We start from the raw sequence: 23,427 nt of genomic DNA, 5'->3' as shown, positions 1-23,427 counted from the left end.
ACTACCTGAGTTATTAGTGGGGCTCAAACCTTAAATTGAAATGATAATTCGGTAAGATAATCATTGATTACATGTTGACGTATCATAATCACTCCCATCCCAATTCCCTTTAGTGCCATTTTAATTTTATTTATCAGCAAGTATCCGTTCACCCTTATGAACGCTTTTCAGCAATTTTCCCCGCAAAATACACATAGTCCAACGGCAATGAAGATGTGTCTTACCATCGACCTCGGCGCTATCGTGTCTTTGGCGCTCGTCGGCACCCGAGTCCTCGTCATCCTGCAGTTGCTGCTGGTGATGGCCCGCTGAGGAGCCGCGTCCTGGCCTTTCGACGGTCGTCAAATCGCTTCCGGCGTCGTTATCGCTGTCGTAAAACGAATCCGACGATGGCTGCTCCTGCGCACGTAATTCAATTTTATTGCCCCAACGTAAATCGAATAACCGTATCATCGTCGTAAGCTCGTGGCAAGCCTTATGCGTGTCCCGACAGGACTTTATGATGGGATCTCTCTTGCCCGTAGTTTATGAATGTACAGAAGTGCGGAACTATCGCGCGGAGTAAGGGATCTCTATGATTAGTTATAATGCCAATAACGGTCCACCTATTATTATTCAATACGTATACGAATTTTTATAACCTACTTAACTTGACTTTTGACCTACTACTTGCAAAAAATTTGTTATTAAAATAGTGAATAGGTTGGGAGCATCGATTACAAGGACGACGATATAAGCGACACATTAGATATTATCAACGCCAGAGATTTAGCCTTGGAGCTCTGTGCAAGACAGCCCCGACTTCTGCACCGTTAACGAACAATTAGCGCGATCCCTTGCATTTTTCATATTTATTGGTATCGGAGGGTAGTGAGGAGAAGGTAGTGAGGGGATGATTGGACGTTCACTAATTATGCACTAATTCTTCGAGCAAGCATCGAGAAAGAGTTACGTCGAGACGCGCACAAAGGCCGGGATATTCTGTAATGTTGGAGTCTGGGTAAAAGAGGTCCAGACTACAGCGCGGAAAGACAGAAGAAAGAGAGGAAATTTAATTACCGCATTGCCGGAAGCATCGGTTCTGATGGACAGCGAGCTAGCCGAGCGCGGTATGTCCTGCACACTCAGCGTTTCCACTTCTTGTAGCCACTCGTCCACGTTGACTATTTTTGTTATTTATTTCCGTAGTGGGTAGAGGAACGGCCATGCGTAAAAAAAAGAAGTAAAACAAACAATAGAAAGAAAGAAATGATGAGATTGCAATTAAACGACAATAAAACATTGAAACAGAGCTGTAATTTGGTTTCTGGGATTGGATGGATTTTTCTTTTGTAAATGGTTCGTCGTCATTGTCGTCGTCCTTATTATTATTATTATTATTATTATTATTATTATTATTATTATTATTATTATTATTATTATTGATGCAATTAAAACGTATGTTGCGACAATTGTATGAAAGTTTTGAATTTAATATTATCGAAATAATTTATCATTTCAATAGATTCCAAGATATTTATGGATTGATATATTAAATAAGTTGGTAGTTTATAGATTTTCTTAATATTTCGGAGTAACAAAAAATATAGGTAACTCACAACTATCGAGCTCATTATTCAATTTGTAAAATCAAATAATACATAGAATAAATGGGATAATTCAAATTTCTCTATGATTAAATTAAAGATTTAGCCGGAATTTGGACGGAATAGATTAATCGTACGAAATTATCCGTTTCATGTTATCATCGTTGTCAACCGTTGACAATCGTTATTTTCAAAAAAAAAAAAAAAAAAAAAAAAAAAAAATAATTTTATTATTGAAAATATTGCGCAGAGGCTCCAAAGTCACAAGATTAAAATTTTAAGTACAATTTTTTTCGTTAGTAAGATATTTATTTATATGCAATACGAACCTCCGCCTTTTCGCAGACATTCTATACGTGCTTCCGCCTTCATTTTTGCGGTCTGAAAAAGGACGTCAATCGTTAAAATTTATTGCCTCGCGAGCGTACGAGAATTTACATGTGCATGACTCTCTACCTCTGCTTTCCGCATCGTTGATCGCAATTCGTCAATTTTCGTTTCCAGGTCCGGCCCATTTGGATCATTAGGATCAGTCTGAAGTGAAACAATTCATTCCAAATTTTATGCAGATATTGCATGCGCTTTAATTACATTAAAACAAAAAGTCGATATTGAATATTTCGTTTCATGACATGTGTAATAACGCGATTTTGTTGTTGTTGTTGTTGTTGTTGTAATTCCGTTGTATTACGACACGGAGTCGGATTTTTACTGGATATTGTATTAATTGATTTGTGAATTATTGTTCAATTACAAGAGGTACAATGGAAAGAAAACATCGATTTTGATTACGATATTATTATGTGCATGTTCGTGAAAAGAATTGCAGTTAGAGATTATCCGTAATGCCATGAAAGCTGATATAATCGATGATCAATTATTTAATAAGCGATAGGGCATTTATGGGATTGTAATAATGAAATTGTTAGAGCTCCTTGAATACTTATTACGCTTTTAAATATACAATTATTGGGGCCCGTTAATGTGAATTAAATAATTGTACACATTAGTATGGATCTTATGGATCATTATAAATCCATGTTTAAATAGATATAACAAACTGTCAATACAAACCTTTTGACCAGACTCGCGCAGTTGCTGATGTGCTATTAGTTTTCTATTGCTTTCTCTATAAGTGTTTATTTCCCGAGCAATTTTCGTAGCCCAACGACGCGCTTCTTTGCTGAGAGTTTGCGCCGCCGCATTATCAGCTGTTATCCTGAATAATTATTAATTGAAACATTGATAATGTATTACATGATCGACGAATCATTATTTTTCTTTTTTACTTCATGTCTCAGGAGCTTAGAGCAAGTAATGATTTGGTACTTTGAATTATTTGTAACTTTGTATTGATTAATTGTTAAAAACAAAAACAAAAAAATGATTTACTTTTATATTCAATTCCATAATGGTAACTTAATCAATGACAATTTGAAGCAATCCTACAATACGGAATCTACTATTAACCGGATTTAATCGTATTCTCTGAAAATTCTTTTGACGAGAGAAGCCAAAGTTTGAACCAATTATTCATTAAAATGCCTAACGAACGGGCAAAATACAACGAAATACCGAACTCTTTAACCATTATACTTGAAATACAATAGCAAAGGAAAGTGCAAGCTTATCTATAGTCATAAGCGAGAAAAGCAAATGAAAATTTATACGATAAACCATATTTCGGAATAGAAATTAATTATATAGTCCGTTTTCGTTATTCGCCTACCTATCAACTTGATCGTTATCGCATGGCTCGTATTCATACTGTATATGCTGCTTTAAAACAGGATAATACAGGCAACAGCACTGTATATTATATTCCCTAGTAAGCTGTAACAGACAGAAAGAAATTCATCTAAGGTTAAAAATGTAAGGTGTAGAAAATTTTAGCTTTTCTGCTCATAATATGAGATATATGCATGTGATTTAGATTATAATCTTGGCAATGGAAATTAAATCAATTCTGCAGTTTACGATAATATAATGCATTTATATTTCGTAAATAAATCGTTCGTCAAATTTTCGTTAAAAATCTGTAGTTATTTATTTGATTTTTATCCATGAATTTTACGAAAAAGCACTAAACGCATTATTTAAATAACTAGTGTTTCCATTTTTATATTGTAAATTGGCTCGTTCATTTATAAGTCGTATTTTTCATTTCAATTTTGTTGATATATTTGAAAATATATTGGGAATTTGAAAGCTTATCATAATAATCAGTGAAACTAATTGATTTTATTTTTTACTTACTTTATGTAAAAATTGAAACAATGAAAATTATTACTCGACTGATTTAAAAGCGTAAATTTTTTTCATTTAGTTTAAGAGTAGTAGTTTTTTTTATCGCTATTATGATTGTTATTTTGTTGTTGTTGTTGTTATTGAAAATAATCACGTAGGATTGACATTAAGCAAAAAAAACAAAAAAAAAAAAAAAAGACTGCCAGTTGTTTTCAATATCTTATTTTCAAATCTTATTTTATTTATATATTATACATATATATTTATTTACACTTATATATATTTAAAATTTCTATCTAAATTTTCTTAAAAAATAGCTCTTTAATGGCAAAATTCAAACCATTAAAATGTTTATAATATCAAGTATCTTAGATACGCTTAGTTCGATACGTTAGTTTTTCGATTCAATTATTCTATATGAAATTACTAAATTAAATAAATTGATTCGATTTTTATAAGAAAATAAGAAGATTGGATAAGATAAGATAATAATTACACTATCGATTTACTCGATTTCAATTAATATACCTTTGATTCCTTTTATTTATTATAATTTAAAGTAAATATAATTACAACACGTGTGTAATATCAAAATAGTATTTCCAATTTGTCGTATAGAACTATGAATATTGATATTATGAATTTTTCAAGTACCGCAATCATTTTGTCTCCAAAATATAATTCAATAAAATGCAATTACAAGTACTTTCAAATAACATCAAAGAAGTTTTACAAAGATCTCATAGGATAAATATTGAGAAGAAGGCGTTGAGTATTTACTTGAACTTGATGCGGGTAGTTAAAAATTAAAAGCCAATACTCACCTGCTGCGCTTGATCGCGAATTTTACCAAAACTGTTTTGCATTGCCATGCAGGTTAGTAATTCCGTGCGACCCATGAGCGATAAATATTCAGCCACTTTGTCGTAAACCCCTTGCTCGAGATACTGAAAATGAAAAAGAAAAAAATAAATTGAAGAAGAAAATCATCATAGATTCGCTCGTTAAAAACCTTTACAACGTTCTTCTATGGTCTATAAACTAAATTAGCGCGCCTATGAGAGAAGTGACGAAGATTCGTACGCGAGGAGAGAGGCCCAAATGATGTAATTGCTTCAAAAGGAAATTCAAAATTGGTTTCTATTACAATCAGTCAATAAGGACGTGTTTCAATTAAAAAATTATGTTCAACGAATTTCAATAAATACGCGTGCGCCCTTTATTAAGTTTCCTTATACAAACTTATGTATTCCATTAAAATTTCATGGAATGAAAATAAAATTGAATTAAACTGAAATGGTATATTTGTCATACAAATAAAATGATATTTTATGTAAATACAGTGCAAGTTTTTTCATAATTTCTATAAGGACCATTTTTTTTTTTAAATATAATTTCTCTTTACTCTCCTTTCGTTAAAAAAAATTCTATTTCCTCCATGTTAATTATTACAAATTATTATTTTAAAGTAAGTTGATTATCCTAGTGTAAGACGACTGAATTTGTCCAGAGTATAAAGTAAGATTATAAAAAATTTGTTTTTGGCCACTTTCTCACCCTTTTCCCTTCCTTATTCATAAAGTTGAAGTGAAAAGAATATATGCATCATTCGCATAAATATGAAAGGTAATTAAAATTGCACTCACTTGCATTGTACTCTGTAAGTCGATTACAAAGTATCGGTTTTGATGAGCATTGGCTGCGGCAAGTGCAAGTAAGTAGTCGTTACGCGCTCCCGTTGACTTTTCCTCCAATGCGTCTCTCTTCGAACTCACCTTTTGACAATTAAAATATTTTTCATGTTTTATGGAAATTTTTCTACATAACAAAGTGTTTTTTTATCATAGGCACAGACTATGCTGTTGGAATTAATTGCTTTGTATTAAGACATTTGTTAATATCTTTATAATGTCAAGATTGTTATACGCAAGTGTTGGAAAGTAGGATTGAAAGATCCTTAAATTAAAATGCAAATTTAAGTTCAAATGGAGCATACCTTTGCGCTGTTCTTCTGTAAAGATGTTATCGATTGAAAGAAGGAACCTTTTTTTTTCTTAAGCCTGTAATTGAAAAGGAGAAAAATATTGCAACGCACAATATAATTGCGATATATCATTCATTATCATTTACATTTAATTTATTAGGTCATTGATTGGTAAAAGTTAGTGGCAGTGGCAAAACAAGTTCTATTATAATTTTTCTCAGCATATTATTACTTTTGCAATGGAATATTGTTGGCACAGTATTGTGCGTCATATTATTATTAATTTATAAGTATATTCGCAGACTATATAATACATTTGTTTAAAATTTTCACGTTGATAGTGACCACTGATTGAACAGTATAGATTATTATTTCGATATAATAATTTTTTCAAGTAATTATAAAAGAAATTTTTTTTTTTTTTTTTTTTAATTAGTACAAAGTTACAAATTTAAAAGAATTTTTAAATTAGCTGTTTTATATATTTATCAATACTGTTACATATATAAAAATTATTTTGTTTGTGTCGATATTAAGTACCGTTTATTTTATTTTATTTTTTTGTTTCTTCTGAAACTTTCGTACTATACTTCGTGCAAATTATTAGGAAGAATAAATATTTACTATCGATTAAACAAATAAAATAATTTAATTTTTAAACGAAATAATATAAGATAATATACTCTATCTTCATCAAATTTTCATTAATCAAATACTAAAATATCTGTATTAAAAATATATGTCCTGTAGTTTGAAGGATCACTATGATATTCGGGCTGACGTGAACTAAGAAGTGGAAAAGTCTACGGGAAAGGACACGACAATATTTAACATAATAAGGGCACCTACTTTTCTTCAATATCCTTTGCCTTGTCGCGCACATCATGGGCGCTGTGCTCCTCATCGAAGTACAATTTCTTCGTTTTATCGACGTCCTGTACACAGGTCTGGAGTTCTTTTTGTACTATCATCAATTGGTCGATCGCCTGCAATGTTTTTCGAGCTATTTTTTATTCTTCCCATTCGCACATATCGTTCTTTTTATTCTCATATATATATATATATATATATATATTGAAAGAAGAAAACAAAATAAAAACAAAAACAAAAACAAAAACAAAAAAAAACATAAAAATCCGTTGCCCTGCGATTAACTAGACTTTTCCCACTGATTATTTCCACTATATTATCCCAAATTAAATTCAATCGTATCGAGTAACAAACATTTCGATAAGCGCGAAAAGTATGAACAATACAATCGCCCCTAATTTTATGAAACATACGGACCTTCTTAGTGATTTGGACTTTGTGCATCTTCAAGCCCTTCGCTTCGTCGGCTATTTGTGATTGAAAAACTTCTACGGCCGCCAGTCGCGCTCGGGCCAGTTTCTCGTTCTCCTCCAGAACCGTTCTCCAGACATTCCACATGTTCCTACATATTAATAATAATTTTTTTCTTTTTTCATCAATACGTAACAGGCCTTTAGCTAACTCCCGATTTCGGATAATAAGTCTCACGACGTTACCAATACTTTTATAAATAACCGTCTAATGTGCAAAATAGCGAGCTCACCATCGTTCGTCGGCGTTGTCAACCTTCAAGTCGGGAATGTTTGGGATCTTTTTGTTCAAATACGCCGATGATATCTTTAGCAGTGCCTATAAATATAATAATCATTCGAAATACCACGTTTCCATCTGGCACTGATTATATATTATCTATGAATAAGAAATTGATTGTACATACGTCTGCATAGGATTTTTCGATGGCCGACTTTTTGATAACAAAGTTACTGAAAAAAAGTTAAAAAAAAACGATATTCATATAAATTGAATTATCGTTATTTTTTTTTTATATTGCTAATGATTAGATGCTTTTGTAAATGAAGATCGATTCGAATTTTGAATTATTTTGCGTTATAGTGTATTAGAAGCGTTTATTCAAATCTTAATACTCTCTCGAGCTCTCATTCATTTTCATATATTAACCATAAGAAATATGTACGAGCTATAAACAAATGTCTTTTGTCATTTACCAATGCTCCAATGATAAGATAAATAATATAAATGTGGCTTTGAAATATTCTACGATTATAATAATGATACTCGTAACTTTACTTTATATATTTTTCAACTTTACTTATAGGCAGTGTTATACAGAATTTACCGTTCCATACACAATCAATCAATGATGATACCAGCGATATTCCTTTTTCAAACTTTTAATTTCTACTAAACATTATAGCTAACAATGTAGTTTCTATGAATCGGACGAGTTGAATTACATATTCAATAGATACGATAGAAAAGATTTTCGCAAATACTTTTGGCCACGGCCAGTCTAATGTCAATAAATACCCGAGTCAAAAGATAAAAAATACAATAGATATTTTCAACGGCTCTAAATACTTGTGGGTTCGATTCGTAAGGTCAACTTCAATAAAAACGTTGCCGTTTACCGCGTTGCTAAACGTTACGTTTTATTTTATAATTAGTGCATACATTGTTCAATTAAATTTATCGTCTTCGTGGCAAACGCGAGTAAGTGATAAAACGCTCGTACATCACTTCGCACACATTGTCCCTTACACAATGCTGCACAATCAATGGACACGGCGATTACACCAGTGTGCATCGAATATTCACGAAAGTAAAATAATCGATTGTATATGCGTGCGCTGATAATGTAGGCGAAAGGTGCCAGAGACTCACCGAATGTCTTCAAGAAGGTCGCATTCGTGCTGATTCTTCGCCTGTAATTTTGCGGCTTGCTCCGAGTGCACATGCTTGAGGAATTTCGCGTTGTTCCCCTATTTTGAAAAACAAATTATTATTGAAAAAGAATTATTGGATACGTTCTTTATAGTTAGGTTATTTAGATTTTCCGAGTAATTAAATGCCATTTGAAATACTAGGCAGACACATTAACAGCACACCGGAAAGGCTTTTCCAATTCAGCTGTTGCAAAGATTAGACAATTAAAAAGTAACGAAAGTCTGTTTATTATAATGTCGTTGTATATATTAAGATTGTATTATTAAGTATTTGTTTTAAAAAAAATTTATTAATATTAAGTATTATTATTAAATATATTAAATATATTAATGTATGTATTAAAGGAGAGCACGTTTATTTAAAACTTTCGAAATTCCGTAACAGTCATTTATTATTTTTCGCTCTCTTAAATTCGTCCTGAACTCAAATGCTTTTGTAAATGTTATATCTTTCGTACTTAATACGAATAAGTTTTTATTAAACTCATTTAGTTTAATTCATATTTAGTTTACCGTGCAATTCTTTTTGTTCTATTTTGTGTACTAATTAATTTTTACATTCATTTATATAAATTTAAAGTCAATTTAATTAAATTATGCCAACTCTAATTGTTTTTTGCGCGACAGGAGGATCTAAATATAATGGATTTATGTAGAATATAAATTTACTTGGTTTTTTTTTCTTTTTAAAAGTATAATATATTTGCAATTACATTTATTTTTATTAAATGCGGAATCTTCCAATCACAGATTTTAGAGTACACGTTAATAGAACAAAATTCTTATAATTATTGAATAAATGATGAAAGAAGTTGAAAAAGTTTTGTGAAACGAAAAGTTTTAAGTAATAGAGTTTAAAGTAATAGACTCATGAATATATCTTGTGTCTGTAATTATGAGAAATCAATAATTTATATAATTAACGTTAATTAACATAAATAAATTAATTACATTAATATGATTATTAAAATAATTTTTCATTTTATAATTTCCCAATATTGATTATACCTTTATCTAGAATATATTGAGTATACATTCTAGCATAATATATATTTTTATAAAATAATAATTTTTATAAAAATGTTAATATTTAAATAGTTTTTATTTGTGATTTTATTAAGTGATATAAATACGACATTCATTGACCTTAGAGTAAACATTCGTTATGCATTATTCTGGTAAAAAAATAATTAAGATTTAATTTATCATTACATTTATTGTATTAATTTTTCATGATAATTTATCTCATTGATTACTGCAATTACTCGAATATATAATTTTTGCTTGGAATATCTTTTCAATATTTCCGTGTATATATATCATTTTTCTGATCAAAATTATCATGTCTATTTTAAAATTAAAGAAATCAGTACAATACGTACACGAACTTATCCTTATCCTTAATTTTTTTCATTCTTTGAATGATATTTTGTTAATAAAATTATAATACACTATTACAAATAAATTCTATAAAATTAATTCGGCTGGATGAAACTTTAGTGAAGTATCGATTTTAACATATGCATAGAATATAAGTAGCAGATTATTCTAAAAATAAGCTCTACGGATTAGTCTGCAGTCAATTTTATTAATGCAATCACCAACGAAACTATTATATAAATGAAAAATTCTCATAATCTGTTATAATTAAGTTTATAACTATTTTGAGTCACTCTTAAATTATATACCCAATGAAGGTAATAGAACGATTTTTATTACTAAAAATTTAATTATGCAAAAAAATTTTCTATTTATTCTTCAAGTTATAGAATATTAAAATTGATTTGACATTGTCACGCTCTATTTAAAAATATATATTTTCTGAAATAAATACAAATTCAATTGCTGTAACCGTAACTGTCGGTCATCGGAACTTTTTTAATTGCGAGTGAGCTTTTGCGTTACGCTCAATCGAAGCGAAGTCAAATAATTAATTAGCGATTCTCGATTATATGCATATTTCAAACCGAGTATCGGCTAACAATAATCTACGGCTAAGTAAATATCGAACAGTTGGTAAGATGGTCGAGACGATGCTTGCATTTATAAATCGGTTATAATCCAGATTGACTAAATTTCATTCTCATGCAATATGGAATTAATATGGAATTTTTTACTTTAATCAGCGATCCATCGACTCAACGACGAGGACCGACAACTATTGACGGACCAGACTGGCGGAGCTTTGAGAAGCCCAACGAGAGGTACGATGGCTGAGTATAGATAAGAGATGCTTCTTGATATCTCCACAATGTTTCTTACTAATATTAAATAAATAAGTATTTTATTCTAAGTTTGCTAAATTAATTATTCGTGCTATCTTTTTTTTTATGGCAATAGAATTTTCTGTACTACATTAGCACGTTATTAATGTACTAATTTCTCATAATAGTATTCTATTCGATTGAAAATAATGGACTTATTTTCATTAAATGTATGTCCGTTTGGCGATTATCGAGCTTAATTTGTAATCTATTTGTGCGATATATTGGCGATTGCTTTTCGATGGAAATAATTTGGAACTTTACTACCAGAGTACGCCGAATTTTATTTTAGATTTCCATTTTATAGAATAAGTATCGTTATTCTTGCAATATTTTACGAATTTATTAGAGTAGATTTATTCGGAAATCAATATAACGAAGTAGAATGAAGTAAAATATTCCCCGTGAAGTAACAAAATTTCATTGTTTTTGGCATTTCATGGTGAATAATATCTTTAAATCGTAAATATTAAATAGACTTAGTTTTGGTTACATTTCACGCGAAATAATTTTACATGAATAGCTACAAATTTTCAAACAATAACTATTTGCTATTTTCATTGTCCAATAATGGATTTGCATTCTTTATTATTACAAGCCATTGTATAGGTTAAAATAGATTGAATGATTGAACGTCATTTTTCTAAAAATAGTGTGTAAATGAGAGTTACTTTCAATATTCGCTCGATGTGCTTGTCTTGATCTCAATCTAATTTCAAGGCTCAGAGCAACTTTTAACTTGTCAGCAGATACGCATGTATCTACCAAGAAGCTCGAACTTTCGAACAAGATGTATATATATATATATATATATGTGTGTGTGTGTGGTGTCGTAATATTATCACGGTGTTACGCATCGTAATATAGCACGTGTCTCAAGCGACAATTTCACGTTACTAATACCAGCGCAGTGGGAGTCTGTACTGGCCTGATTATGAGCAAATATAGATCACGCGGAGTAATGTGCGTGTGTGCCTGCGTGCGTGAGAGTGAGAGAGAGAGAGAGAGAGAGAGAGAGAGAGAGAGAGAGAGAGAGAGAGAGAGAGGATGGTAGGGAAGGAACGAGCCTAGAAATCGATCGTTACTGACCGTTGTTGCCATCGCCTTGCAGATAATGCAATACATTCACTACCTGCACGAATATTAGCCAACTACGTTGAATGTATAATTTTTCGTATTTTTAGAGTCATATTATACTTACCACTTATTCTACTATGTATGGTTAATGTGGAATTTTACATAAACAATTTTACAAAATATTTTAATACTTAGTTTGTAAGTGATGCATTTATTTTAATTATTCAATTTTTTTTTAAGTGCATTTATATTTGAGTCAATTCACTTAATTCTATGAAATTTTCGTGTCCTTATTAAATTGGTTTATTATAAAGATATATTTTTACATTTGAAATGTATTGCACGTAATATATAGAATTGAATAGATAAGAAAGATTCAGATAAAATTTCAGACAGTTTTTTAATGAAAAAAAATTATAAATTATTTTTAACGAACTCGATTCATTTGATTCTAAATTTCAACAATTAATATTTTAGTTTCTCTATATATTTATAAATGAATGAGTGTATCAATTTAAATAAATAATATTATCGGACTAAGTTTTTTTTTTATTATTGATGCTATAATTGTAAGTGTCAATGACGACGAGCGTACGGAATTAGTGATACAATGCATTTGATTGTATATTGATTTACGATAATTATAAAAATTAAATAGATATATTTTTAAGATTTTCAAATTTTTCCAATCAAGAACAATATTTTTTTTTTGAAAAATTCATAATTATATATATAAAAAAATTTATCAAATAAAAAAAGAGGCGCTAATGTTGGAGTTAGTAGTTTATACTTAATTATAGTCAGCCGTACCATATTTATGAATGTCAATTTTTAATAAATAATACGAGTTTTGAATACTTAAATCGAAGCAAATATATAAGAGAATTATTTGACATATCAATTTATATATTTATTGTATTATTCATTCAGTCTATAATTGCATTTATTGAATATCATTGCTTTGTGTCAGTTGAGTTTAAAATCGTATTCAAGAAATTTTAATTTAACTTTATCTGTAAATAATGAATCTATAATTTTATGAAATAAATATCTACAAAAATATTTTAAAGATCTTTATACTTTATTTACAATCGTAACAATCATCAAAAGTAATAATAAAGTTCTAAGCAAACCTCTCTATTAATGCGCATTTTAATTTTTTTCTTCATTGATATTATTCATCTTTCATTTTAAGGTTTAAAAGAAATTCGTAAAAAATTTAATTTCTAATAATATCACTTTATTAAGTTGAGTTATCACATATTTTCATCTACTTAATTCTATTTGATTCCTATTTTTTCATCTTTATAGAAAGCAATAGCTAAGATAAAATCTAGGATACTTGTTGTTAGGATGTTTTTTATAGTAAAACTTTGGCCGTACGATTTGTAATTTAAACTTTTTAAAAATATATTATTTTTTATATATAGTATAAGGTAAGATGAGAAAAGATATAAATACCGAAAAATTTTCGAGTAAAGTTCTTCTTGTCAATCGTATTAATATGCTTCTTACAATAATAGATGTAATAGTTGTAAATATAAGCATTTTTTTATCTATTCACTAGAGCAACAGATTAATAAATTTATCGAAATTTCATTATTTTAATTTAACAGCTTAATACAATATTTGTTTGTTCAAATACCTAAATTTAATTTTTATTTTTGATATATCTTCACTTTGTTAAAATAAGTATAATCGGCTTTAATATTTTCAGACTATTCAGTAATTATTAATCTGTTAATAATGTAAAGTGTCTATAAAATTATAAAAAATTAGAGACAATAACGCAACAAGTACATATAAATTGCGAAAGGTTATTTTCTAATTTGAAATATATATGTATATATAAAAAAATGTAGAAACAAATATTCTTTGAAATGTAAAATAAGGGCATGTGATGACCTTCATCCTTTGAACTGCTACATTAATCGAAGGCTTAATGTTAATTATTATTTCGATTCACGTAAGAGTTGAGCTTTGATTTATTTAATTTGGTCATTATCATGATATTTCTACGAATAGTTAAGTGGTTTGAAGTGTTTTAATCGTCATTTTATAAAAATTACAATTGTAAATATAATTATTATATATTTTGTACACATATATTTGATAGTTCAATTCATGATATAGCCAACTTATGGGATAATTATTATTTATCTTTATCCTCAAATACACAATTATGTATTTCACGAAATAAGTGCATTTGCTTTGTCTATAAATAACATGAAATGCTAATGAAAAATCATTAATCAATATTGAATTTGTATGTTAATTGAGAAAATGAAAAAAAATAAGCATAATTTTCCATATGATGCATTATAGGATAATTTCATCTGATTGAAGCAATTAAATATCCTGATAATATAGATGGTAATTATATTTATCTGGTTTATACAAACGCGGACACACACATACGTAGGTGTAAAGAACAATGATATAACGAAAAAGACAATGATATCTTTATTTGAATTTAAAAATGTAATTATAATAATTCATTTATGCAATTAATAATAGCTTTTATTCGAAAATACTATTCCTCGTAACCGCATATCCTTTTAGAGTCCTTTTGGTTTATTATGGGTGAAATCTCCACTTGCATTCTTAACGAAGAGAAAATGAGCAGATGATCTAAGCAAAAGAATACTATTGTTCATAGTTTTGGTACTAATTCCTGGATAAAAGTAATTTCCTCATCGTCCATTTTAATTATCTTAGCAGGATTTTTAGAGCAATTATTTAAATTTTCATGGCAAATGTATTTGATATTTGATTTGGTATGAAGCTGAAAAATCTAAACAAATCGTACGATTGCGTATTTGTATTTTTAATATCCAATTCAATATAATCAAAAACAAAAACATTGTTGAATTTTTCGATAATATTACATTGAAAGTTTTTTTACCCCTATGTCTATTCAATTTGAAAATTAGCAAAATTTTAATTAATGCCAACTTATTCACAGTAAACAAAGAATTATTTAAATTTTGAGAAAAGGATAATTATTAGTTTAGTGAATTGTGAATTTTCGGGCATAAAAACGTCGAGTGTAAGCTGTTTGAGAACAATTGAAGGATTCTTGAAAAATATGTATATTTTGTGTTTCGCTAAGGGTGAATTCGCTAGGAGTTCCTACTGATTTGAATACTACTGACCTTCTAATAAAACATCCAGACTAAATCAGTTCGCAATAAGGCTATCGACAAGTGGCAAGACACTTGAGAATGGGACACCGAATGCTTCAACTACTAACTACTCAAGGTTACAATGTAGCATTTGCGTTACTATATTTAATGTGAATTGGTATTCACTAATGATTTATTACGTAATACTTAGTCATATGAAAATGTTGCTAACAAATATTGTCAGTTCGTTTATAATATATTAATGCTATTGAATTTATTAATTAAATGCTAATGTATTCAAGATGACATAAAGAATTATTGGACGGGCGTTCGCCGGGTGGGTATTACCTATCTTTAGGAATGTTACAAGCATTTTCATTTGTAACGTAAAATTAAAAAAAAAAAAATAATAAAAAATAATTGTCCGTATAATCGATACAAATTAGCCGCTGCGTGAGAAGTTCTTTTGAAATGTGACTGTCATTCTGTCCGAAAGCAAGTATTTACTATAATTTGTTTCGAATAAGAATACATAAATCGACTTTTGCGATAAACGACGGGGGTTGAAGATTTACAGATTGATTATATATGATAAAATGTAAAATAAAATGTTCTAATTTGGTACACAATAAACGTATTATACGATTGCAATTTTACCGTATTGTTGCATAAACGTATCTTATATTTTTTAATTAGAATTATTACATCAGTATTTATCTCAAAGTATTGCATAAAAATTCGTATGGAAATACTATATTTGTTCCATTTTATTTATTACATTGCCATTAACTGTATAACAATTAATTAATACAGTAAATTTATCACGTTCATTTTTCATTAATTTTATCTAGTTTAGAAATATTAATCATCTGTGTCGATAAAAATTTCTCATACTGGCCTTGTATAATTTCATATGAAATAATTACAAGTTTTATATGCAAATCTTATCGTTACAAATTTTGATACATCGTTAAACAACTATTCGTAATTTTTGAAATATTATATAATTATATAAATAAAATATTCTGAAATATTATATAATAAATATTTTGCAATGTAATGATTAAACAATTTAACTATATTTTGATGATCCTGTATAACTAGCGGCGTCACGTGTATGCACAGTTATGTCGCCTCGGTAACGACTCTGCAATAATATACAGAGAAATGAAAAATGATTTTTTTTTTTCATGAAATAAACGAACATCTCAATAATATAATTCAATTTATTTTCACTCACTTTGATTTTCCTTTTATAAAAAGTTTTGACCCAGTTTTCACATTATGCGATAGGAAGCTCATTAATATTACTAAGGAATTATTGTTTTATATTATAATGGATTAATACTTAAGAATATAATATCCAACTCTATTACATATAATCCATATAATATAATCCCGTAATTAGTGCAGATTAAGATCTTATGTTAAAATCTTATAAAATTTATATAAAAAAGAAAATGACACATGTTATTATTTCTTTGGAACTCTCAATAAAATGTAATAATTATGAATATTCATCATGTTTGTATTGACAACTCATAATATACATAGATTTTATAAATTTATATGTTCAATTCCTTCAATTCCTGAAATAGATTTATATTGAAATATATTATCTATGTTATCTTTGCTAGTTATAGGTTATCCATATTAAACAATCTTATCATTCATGTAACAAGTTATGAAATATTTTTTATAAAATTAGATTATTTATTGTTTATTTATTTGGAGTAAATAGTGAAATATTATTCATATGATTAAGAAAAAATATTGCTCTTGCCTACATAGTTATTTATAACTATATGTTTTTTTACTATAATTATGTTATCCGAAAATTACAAAATATATTAATACATGTAAGTCGAAATTTTATTTTCTCTTGAAAAGCGATGATAATTTATCAAATGCAATAAAAACTGTTCTCATATATTTTTTAAATACAAATAATAATGCTTATTATTAATAAGTAAAATTTAACTTTAGTGAAATGGAAAAATGTTTTTGAAATTGAGCAACACTGTCTGTACAATTTATTAAAGTGACTAAATACCAGTCTTATGTCTTCAGTAAAATTAATTTGAATAATTAACACATTTAATATGGTGATATGTTTTTATTAATATTTAATCATGGAAATTGTATGAACGTTTATCAAGTGGCAATTTAGTGATTGTTAATAATAATAGCAACATTCAGCAACAAGTCTATTTTAATATTGAATTTATAAACTTCAATTATTTAATTGATTTTATTTATTGAATTAATATATATAATATTAAAAAATGCATTTATAATTAATTAGATATTAAATTGAAATTATTTACTTTCGTAAATAATACGTCAATCTATCATGTGTAGATTGTTAAATATCATGTGTTTATTTCAAAACGTTAATTTTGCCATTATAATTATTTTTATTTCATTAATCAAAATATATTTAATATTGTTTTTTAATTCTGACATTATCCTTATTTTGGGAAATGTAATATTAATGAAAAAGTTTTTAACGAAAAATTACTATCATAGCTACACAAGTTAATTCAAATCAATATATTAACATTATAAAATAAGTAATGTAATTAAAAAAAAATTTTAATTTAATTTATAAAGAAAAGAGAAGTAGAATATATAAATTAATAAGAAAAATTACTAAATTATTTGATTATAAGAAAAGATTTTCCATTTTTTGTTATTATTTTACGGAATTCTGCAGTAAAAATGCAGATTGTAATAAATATGATATTATATTACATTTAATTTTCTACAATTGCTAAAATAATAAAACTATGTATTATCTATAGCTTTTCTGATAAAATATTGATAAATATCTTGGGATTCAAAACTTCATTTAAGTTTCTTCTTCCCTTTTCTTTACGTCGAATTTTAATTTTAATACTCGGGGATTCTATTGTCTCATGAGAATTCTCCGCGTATCATCTATACGGCTTATTTAAATAAATCATAATTCTTTAGTATATAATTGTATTTACCCATTTTTTATGATAAACGATTGTTCTATGAACTCATTTACTCAATGTTCTTTTTATGCCATCATATATGCCATCCAATTCCCCTTCGAATTTTAGATTTTATCATCACTTATCGGCATTGATTTACATATTTTTTGTTTAAAAAATGTAGTATTTAAATCACAGTATTTACTCACAGTATTAATGATTCTTGATTAATTATTATTTAATAATTTTATGATAAAGAAACTATGATAAAGAATCTAATTATTAAAAGTTATTTAAATATTCAGTAATAATAGTAATTATTATGTTTACTGATACTTGAGAAGCTGTTCAACGTATTAATACATAATTTTATTAAAATTTATAATTAACAATATGGATAAAATAGTGAACAAATTTTACTAGATTTGATCAAGTTATAAAAATAATATACTTCACTATTTATTTCGAAGCCAATATTAATGTTATATAATGTTATAATACGAATAAATGAGTAATTTTTATGTAATAACTAATCTCGAACTTTTATTTTATGCCGTATGAATTATATTTACATTTCAAGCATGATTTCAAAATTTAAAATAAAAATTTATTATATTATGTTTTATTCTTTTAATATTAAATATAAATTTATAATTAATCTCCTTAAAGTTGAAATAAAAAAAATTAATTATTTAACGATATTTTTACACATCAAAATTATATATTAAATAAAATAATTAGAATTGAAAATTATTTGATAACAAATGACAATATTTTTCATAAATAAATGCTGGCTGCATTAAGAGTTTCAAGATTATAGGATATAACTAAAACTCTTACTTTTTAATATAAAACTAACCGGTTTCAAGACAAAATTTGATAACAATACAATACAAAGCATCTGTAAAAAATTTTATTTAAAAATTATCTTTAAAGAGATTTGTAAAATTTTCTAGTACATTAATGAAAATTAAAATCTGATAATTTTATTGCTATATATATATATATATATATATTTTCAGTATTTTCTACATGTTTTTTTCATTTTATTATTATTAAAAAACAACCTCTAGTGTACAAAGTAAGTTTTTGTATAGATTGTAAATTTAATAATTTTCTTATCTCAAGTTAAAATTTCTATTTGACACTTATTAATAGCTAAGAATTGAAAAAAATAAAAATTATTTTAATATAATATAATATTAGATTTATCATTTGGATTATTTATACGATTAAATAAGAGTTTTTATTATTGTTTCCTCTAATTTCTGCAAAATATGCTCATATTCAATTATTTTTATTGCTTGTTTTAAAGCATAATTTGCGCATTAATTTTTTTATATGTTTTTTATTTATCCATGTTGACATATAGGATACTGATATTTTAAATTAAATTTTTAAGCCTGAATACGTGCTAAGGAAATATTATTTCAGTCATTGAATTTATGATTTAATGTGTAAATAAAGAGCATATGTTATTCATATATTATTGAATGATTAAATTATTCTATAATGATTATTTTGTCAGTAATTAAAATTTTATTCTACTTACATTAGATAATTACGAAATAAACGCGATTAACATTCAAATATTTATTGCAAAAGTTTTGAAATATAGGCTAATTATATTTTAATTTTAATTATAATTATAATATAGGCTTTTGAAAAATAGGCTACATACGAATATAATATCTTTCTGGTAATAATTAAATATCTGTTTTAAATAATTATTTGCAATGAGATTTTATTATACACGATGTTACAAACGATGTTAAGAAAAATTTTACTTGTTTTTGTTTAATAATATTAAATCAATCCGAATAATTTGGTTTATTTTAAATTATTAATTTCTAATTATAATTATAATGCTGAATATTATATCTATTAAATTATAATAAATATATATATTCTTCTCAATATCTGTTTGGTTTTGTTAAAAATATTTACCTAAGTAAAAATGAAATGAAAATCTTTTATAAGTCAATACTCAAATCATTTTATTAATATATAATATTTTTTCAATATAATACTTAAATTACGTTATTAAGAAAAATAGAAAAAAAAAATAAGATATTTTTCTGTTCAATTATAATTTTAACTTAAAATTGAAATACTTGGATACGTTTAAAAATGAATATTTTCATTGTTTTTATGACAATTCATAAGAGAATATTACATGGAATATTATAATAATTTTAATTATTATTTTGAAGCTGTCAAATAATGCTATGCATTAATTTTGTTGCAATGTTAAAGTAATCATCCATTAGCTTTTATTTTTATTATTTGAATTTCAGTAAGTTTATAATTACAATAAATATAATTGTACTAATAAGTTGCTTTTATTTATAAATAATATTTCTTTATATGTATTTATTGATTTAATTAAATTTATTTATACAATCAGTATAATAATGATATAATATATTATACGTATATTAATATTAATATTAAAAAGCATTACAGGTATTAAAATAAAATTTATAGAATATGATTAATTTATCGACTCTAATTTAACTGATTTTATAATTAATGGCTTCTATATAACATGTTTTGTTAAAACACCTGCATGAAAGAAAATAACTAATTTTAATTTAACGAATGTAATGTAAGTATTTATCACTGAAAATAATGTAAAATACAATGTTGTATAATTTGTTGATTTACAATATCGAATCAAACAAAATCACCCTGGTTTTCTCCATTAAAAAATTAATAAATTTATGAAATGAAAATAAGCTTTGAAAATACATGGCTTATGGTTTGGTTTTAAAAGTATTCAGTTATTTGAAATAATAATTTTCAAAGGAAGATGCATTAAATAAGAATAATAAAAATTTAACGATAAGCTTAAGAGAGTTGAAGATTGTTTACAATGGAAGAGCATTAAAAATATGTACGAAAATACATATTGAACACCATTATAGTATTCTATAATAAGTAATATAATAATGGTCAGTAAATTAGGGAAGCTTAACGATCAATTTTGAAATCTTAAGATTATTTAAATTATTTAGTTTGCTCGAATCGGTTAACGACCCGGAAAGCGAGCGTAACCATTCGTCAGTGTAAAACGAGGTTCACTAAAGATTAAACTTCCCTTTCATTTGTAATAATAGCTCGAGTAGTTAAGTATAAAAATGCCGACAAGCAGAACAGCGAGACAGAGAAGACGGAGATGGGAAAATAAGCGACGGGAAAGTTTTTTCGTTCAGCGACAATGGTTACGGGATAGATGCAATCATTGCTCAATCGTCCAAGGAAGCTACACAGTTGGCTAATAGCGAGGAAGCAAGAGCAGAAGCACAGAGGAGCTGGATACAAAGGTGTGCCTTATAAGAAAGAGAGAGAGAGAGAGAGAGAGAGAGAGAGAGAGAGAGAGAGCGTGGATTCCACGAGCACAAGGCGTCTGAATCGATAAAAAGTGTGGCGAGCCTCTTGCCCAGTAGAGCAAGCCCAAGTCTGGTCGGGCGCGTCGGTGGTGGCTGCTATTGCCGCCTCAAAGACTTACTTTTCTCGGGGGCGGTTGCATGGCTGTGGGCGCGGGATGGGCGTCCGGGGGCGGCCGGCGTTCCTCGTGAAGGGTCTGAAACCTGCGCCAGCACTCGTGACACTCGCCCCGGAAAGGCCACCCGCGACACTGCCGCGCGCCCTCGACAGCAGCGAACCCGACACCCCGACATCCACTTTATTGATCGGGCTGGTGCGCCGTCGCGGCTCAGGCGATACCGGCGCGCGTCTCCTTTGCGAGGGAGCCTCGATCGCGATTTACTCCAGTGCTGCGTGATCGCGGCTTAACTGGGAAGCGGTGCGCGGGCCTTCGCTATTTTCCACATTTACTTTGGTATTATTATAATGCCAGCCTCTGGGTAACCGAATTCAACATACCATGTGTATGGATGCGATGTACTTGACAAAATTTTCGATGAGATATTTAATTTATATGGCACCTCCTTTACCAGAGATCATTGTTATTAAAAAAGAGTAAGATAAAATATATTGAAATGAAAGGATTGGTACAAACTTGCATTACATTTTTCATTCAAACTCATTTAGCGATAATTGAAGTATTTTTATATCAGTTATAATACGTTTAATGAATTTTTAATATATTTTATTGAAAATTCGTGCGAAATACACATCTGATTATGAATATAAAATATTGTTGGAACTTACTTAAATGTTATACAAATATGTAGAGCAGTAATTTTTAATATATACAATCATTGTGGAAACATTAATGACGTTATAAATTTAAATTAATAATAGTTGTAATAAATAGCACAGATTTCATATAAATACAATGTATTGTAATGTGAAATGTAATATAAGTTACAGATAAATTTTGTTGTCAGTAGAATATAAGGTGAATGTAATATCAAAGAATAATAAGAAAGAAACAATACAAACTGTACAGAATTACACTTATTTAAACTTTTTATTCAGTATATTCGTAGAGATTGCATTGATTTCTTTTATTAAAAATTCAATTTTCAATTACTTTTATTACAGATACTTTGATTCGTTGAATTTTCGTCGTAAAACTTACAGTGTAATTTCATTAAAAAATTGTCGATATTATTTTTAGAAACATTCATACGTATATGCAATAAGGATACAAATAGTGTGCAATAGGTGATTTTGGGTATAAATTAGCCACTATATCATTATGAAAATTGAAATTAATTATATACAAGCACTTAAGTAGACGAAATTCATTCAATACTTTCGATCAAGCACCTTTTGCTTAATGCACCTTAAAGTATTCCTTTTTTTTTGTATAAATTCCATTGTTTATGTTTAGATCGTAAGCTTTTAATTTTCAAAATTAAATAGCGTAGCATCAACGTCTACACTTTCCATTACTATGTTAATTTACTGCTAAGTCCTATCGATTGGTATAACTCGTTTTATTTACGACCATAACCCAATGGACTGAAATTTAAATGTTGGTTGCGATTAGTTTGATTATTATTATTTGAAAAGTAGGAAAAAATCGAAGAATATGATTTTGAATGAATAATTAAATTATTATTGAGAAATAGGCAATCTCGTCTTTTTGAAGTACTGTAAAATAATTATTTAATCGGTTTATTAAAACGCTTCGGGTGAATTTTTTCCTTCGAGGATTGTAATGGTAATTTTTTCTATCCAAACAATTTTGTACTCTCAATTTTTCGTTAAATAAACATATACAAAATTCAGAATATCAACACGAAATGAAATTAATATTCTAACCTATTCATAAATTGCTCATTATTGTTCTCTATTAATCATATGATTACCAATATAATTCATAATTCTTAATAATCGTTAAAATTAATTAAATCTCTAAGTATTAAAATAATTTTTATCTTATGTACAAATATTCTTTACGTATTTTATTTACTAATTACAGTTGAAAAATGCA

At 27.5% G+C, this 23,427-nt stretch overlaps 1 protein-coding gene across 1 annotated transcript in view; it reads right to left on the bottom strand.

Moving 5' to 3' along the window:
* Positions 1 to 21,690, bottom strand: part of LOC105363081 (FCH and double SH3 domains protein 2) — a 29,040-nt gene extending 7,350 nt beyond the window's left edge. Inside the window, exons 1-15 of the mRNA XM_011500673.1 lie at positions 21,529 to 21,690; positions 8,530 to 8,627; positions 7,565 to 7,610; positions 7,391 to 7,476; positions 7,105 to 7,249; positions 6,667 to 6,803; positions 5,830 to 5,893; positions 5,480 to 5,608; positions 4,658 to 4,780; positions 3,316 to 3,419; positions 2,661 to 2,805; positions 2,043 to 2,120; positions 1,916 to 1,967; positions 1,060 to 1,163; positions 225 to 399 (exon numbers count right to left, since the gene is read on the bottom strand). Of these exons, the coding sequence (XP_011498975.1) occupies positions 225 to 399; positions 1,060 to 1,163; positions 1,916 to 1,967; positions 2,043 to 2,120; positions 2,661 to 2,805; positions 3,316 to 3,419; positions 4,658 to 4,780; positions 5,480 to 5,608; positions 5,830 to 5,893; positions 6,667 to 6,803; positions 7,105 to 7,249; positions 7,391 to 7,476; positions 7,565 to 7,610; positions 8,530 to 8,627; positions 21,529 to 21,549 (1,507 nt within the window). The 5' untranslated portion in view covers positions 21,550 to 21,690. The remainder of the gene's footprint in view (positions 1 to 224; positions 400 to 1,059; positions 1,164 to 1,915; positions 1,968 to 2,042; positions 2,121 to 2,660; positions 2,806 to 3,315; positions 3,420 to 4,657; positions 4,781 to 5,479; positions 5,609 to 5,829; positions 5,894 to 6,666; positions 6,804 to 7,104; positions 7,250 to 7,390; positions 7,477 to 7,564; positions 7,611 to 8,529; positions 8,628 to 21,528) is intronic.
* Positions 21,691 to 23,427: the final 1,737 nt, after the last annotated feature.

This window comes from Ceratosolen solmsi, unplaced genomic scaffold, assembly GCF_000503995.2.
Source record: "Ceratosolen solmsi marchali unplaced genomic scaffold, CerSol_1.0 scaffold27, whole genome shotgun sequence".
NCBI classification, from domain to species: Eukaryota; Metazoa; Arthropoda; class Insecta; order Hymenoptera; family Agaonidae; genus Ceratosolen; species Ceratosolen solmsi.
Note: the sequence above shows the minus strand (reverse complement) of the source record. Positions and strands in the feature narration are given on the sequence as shown.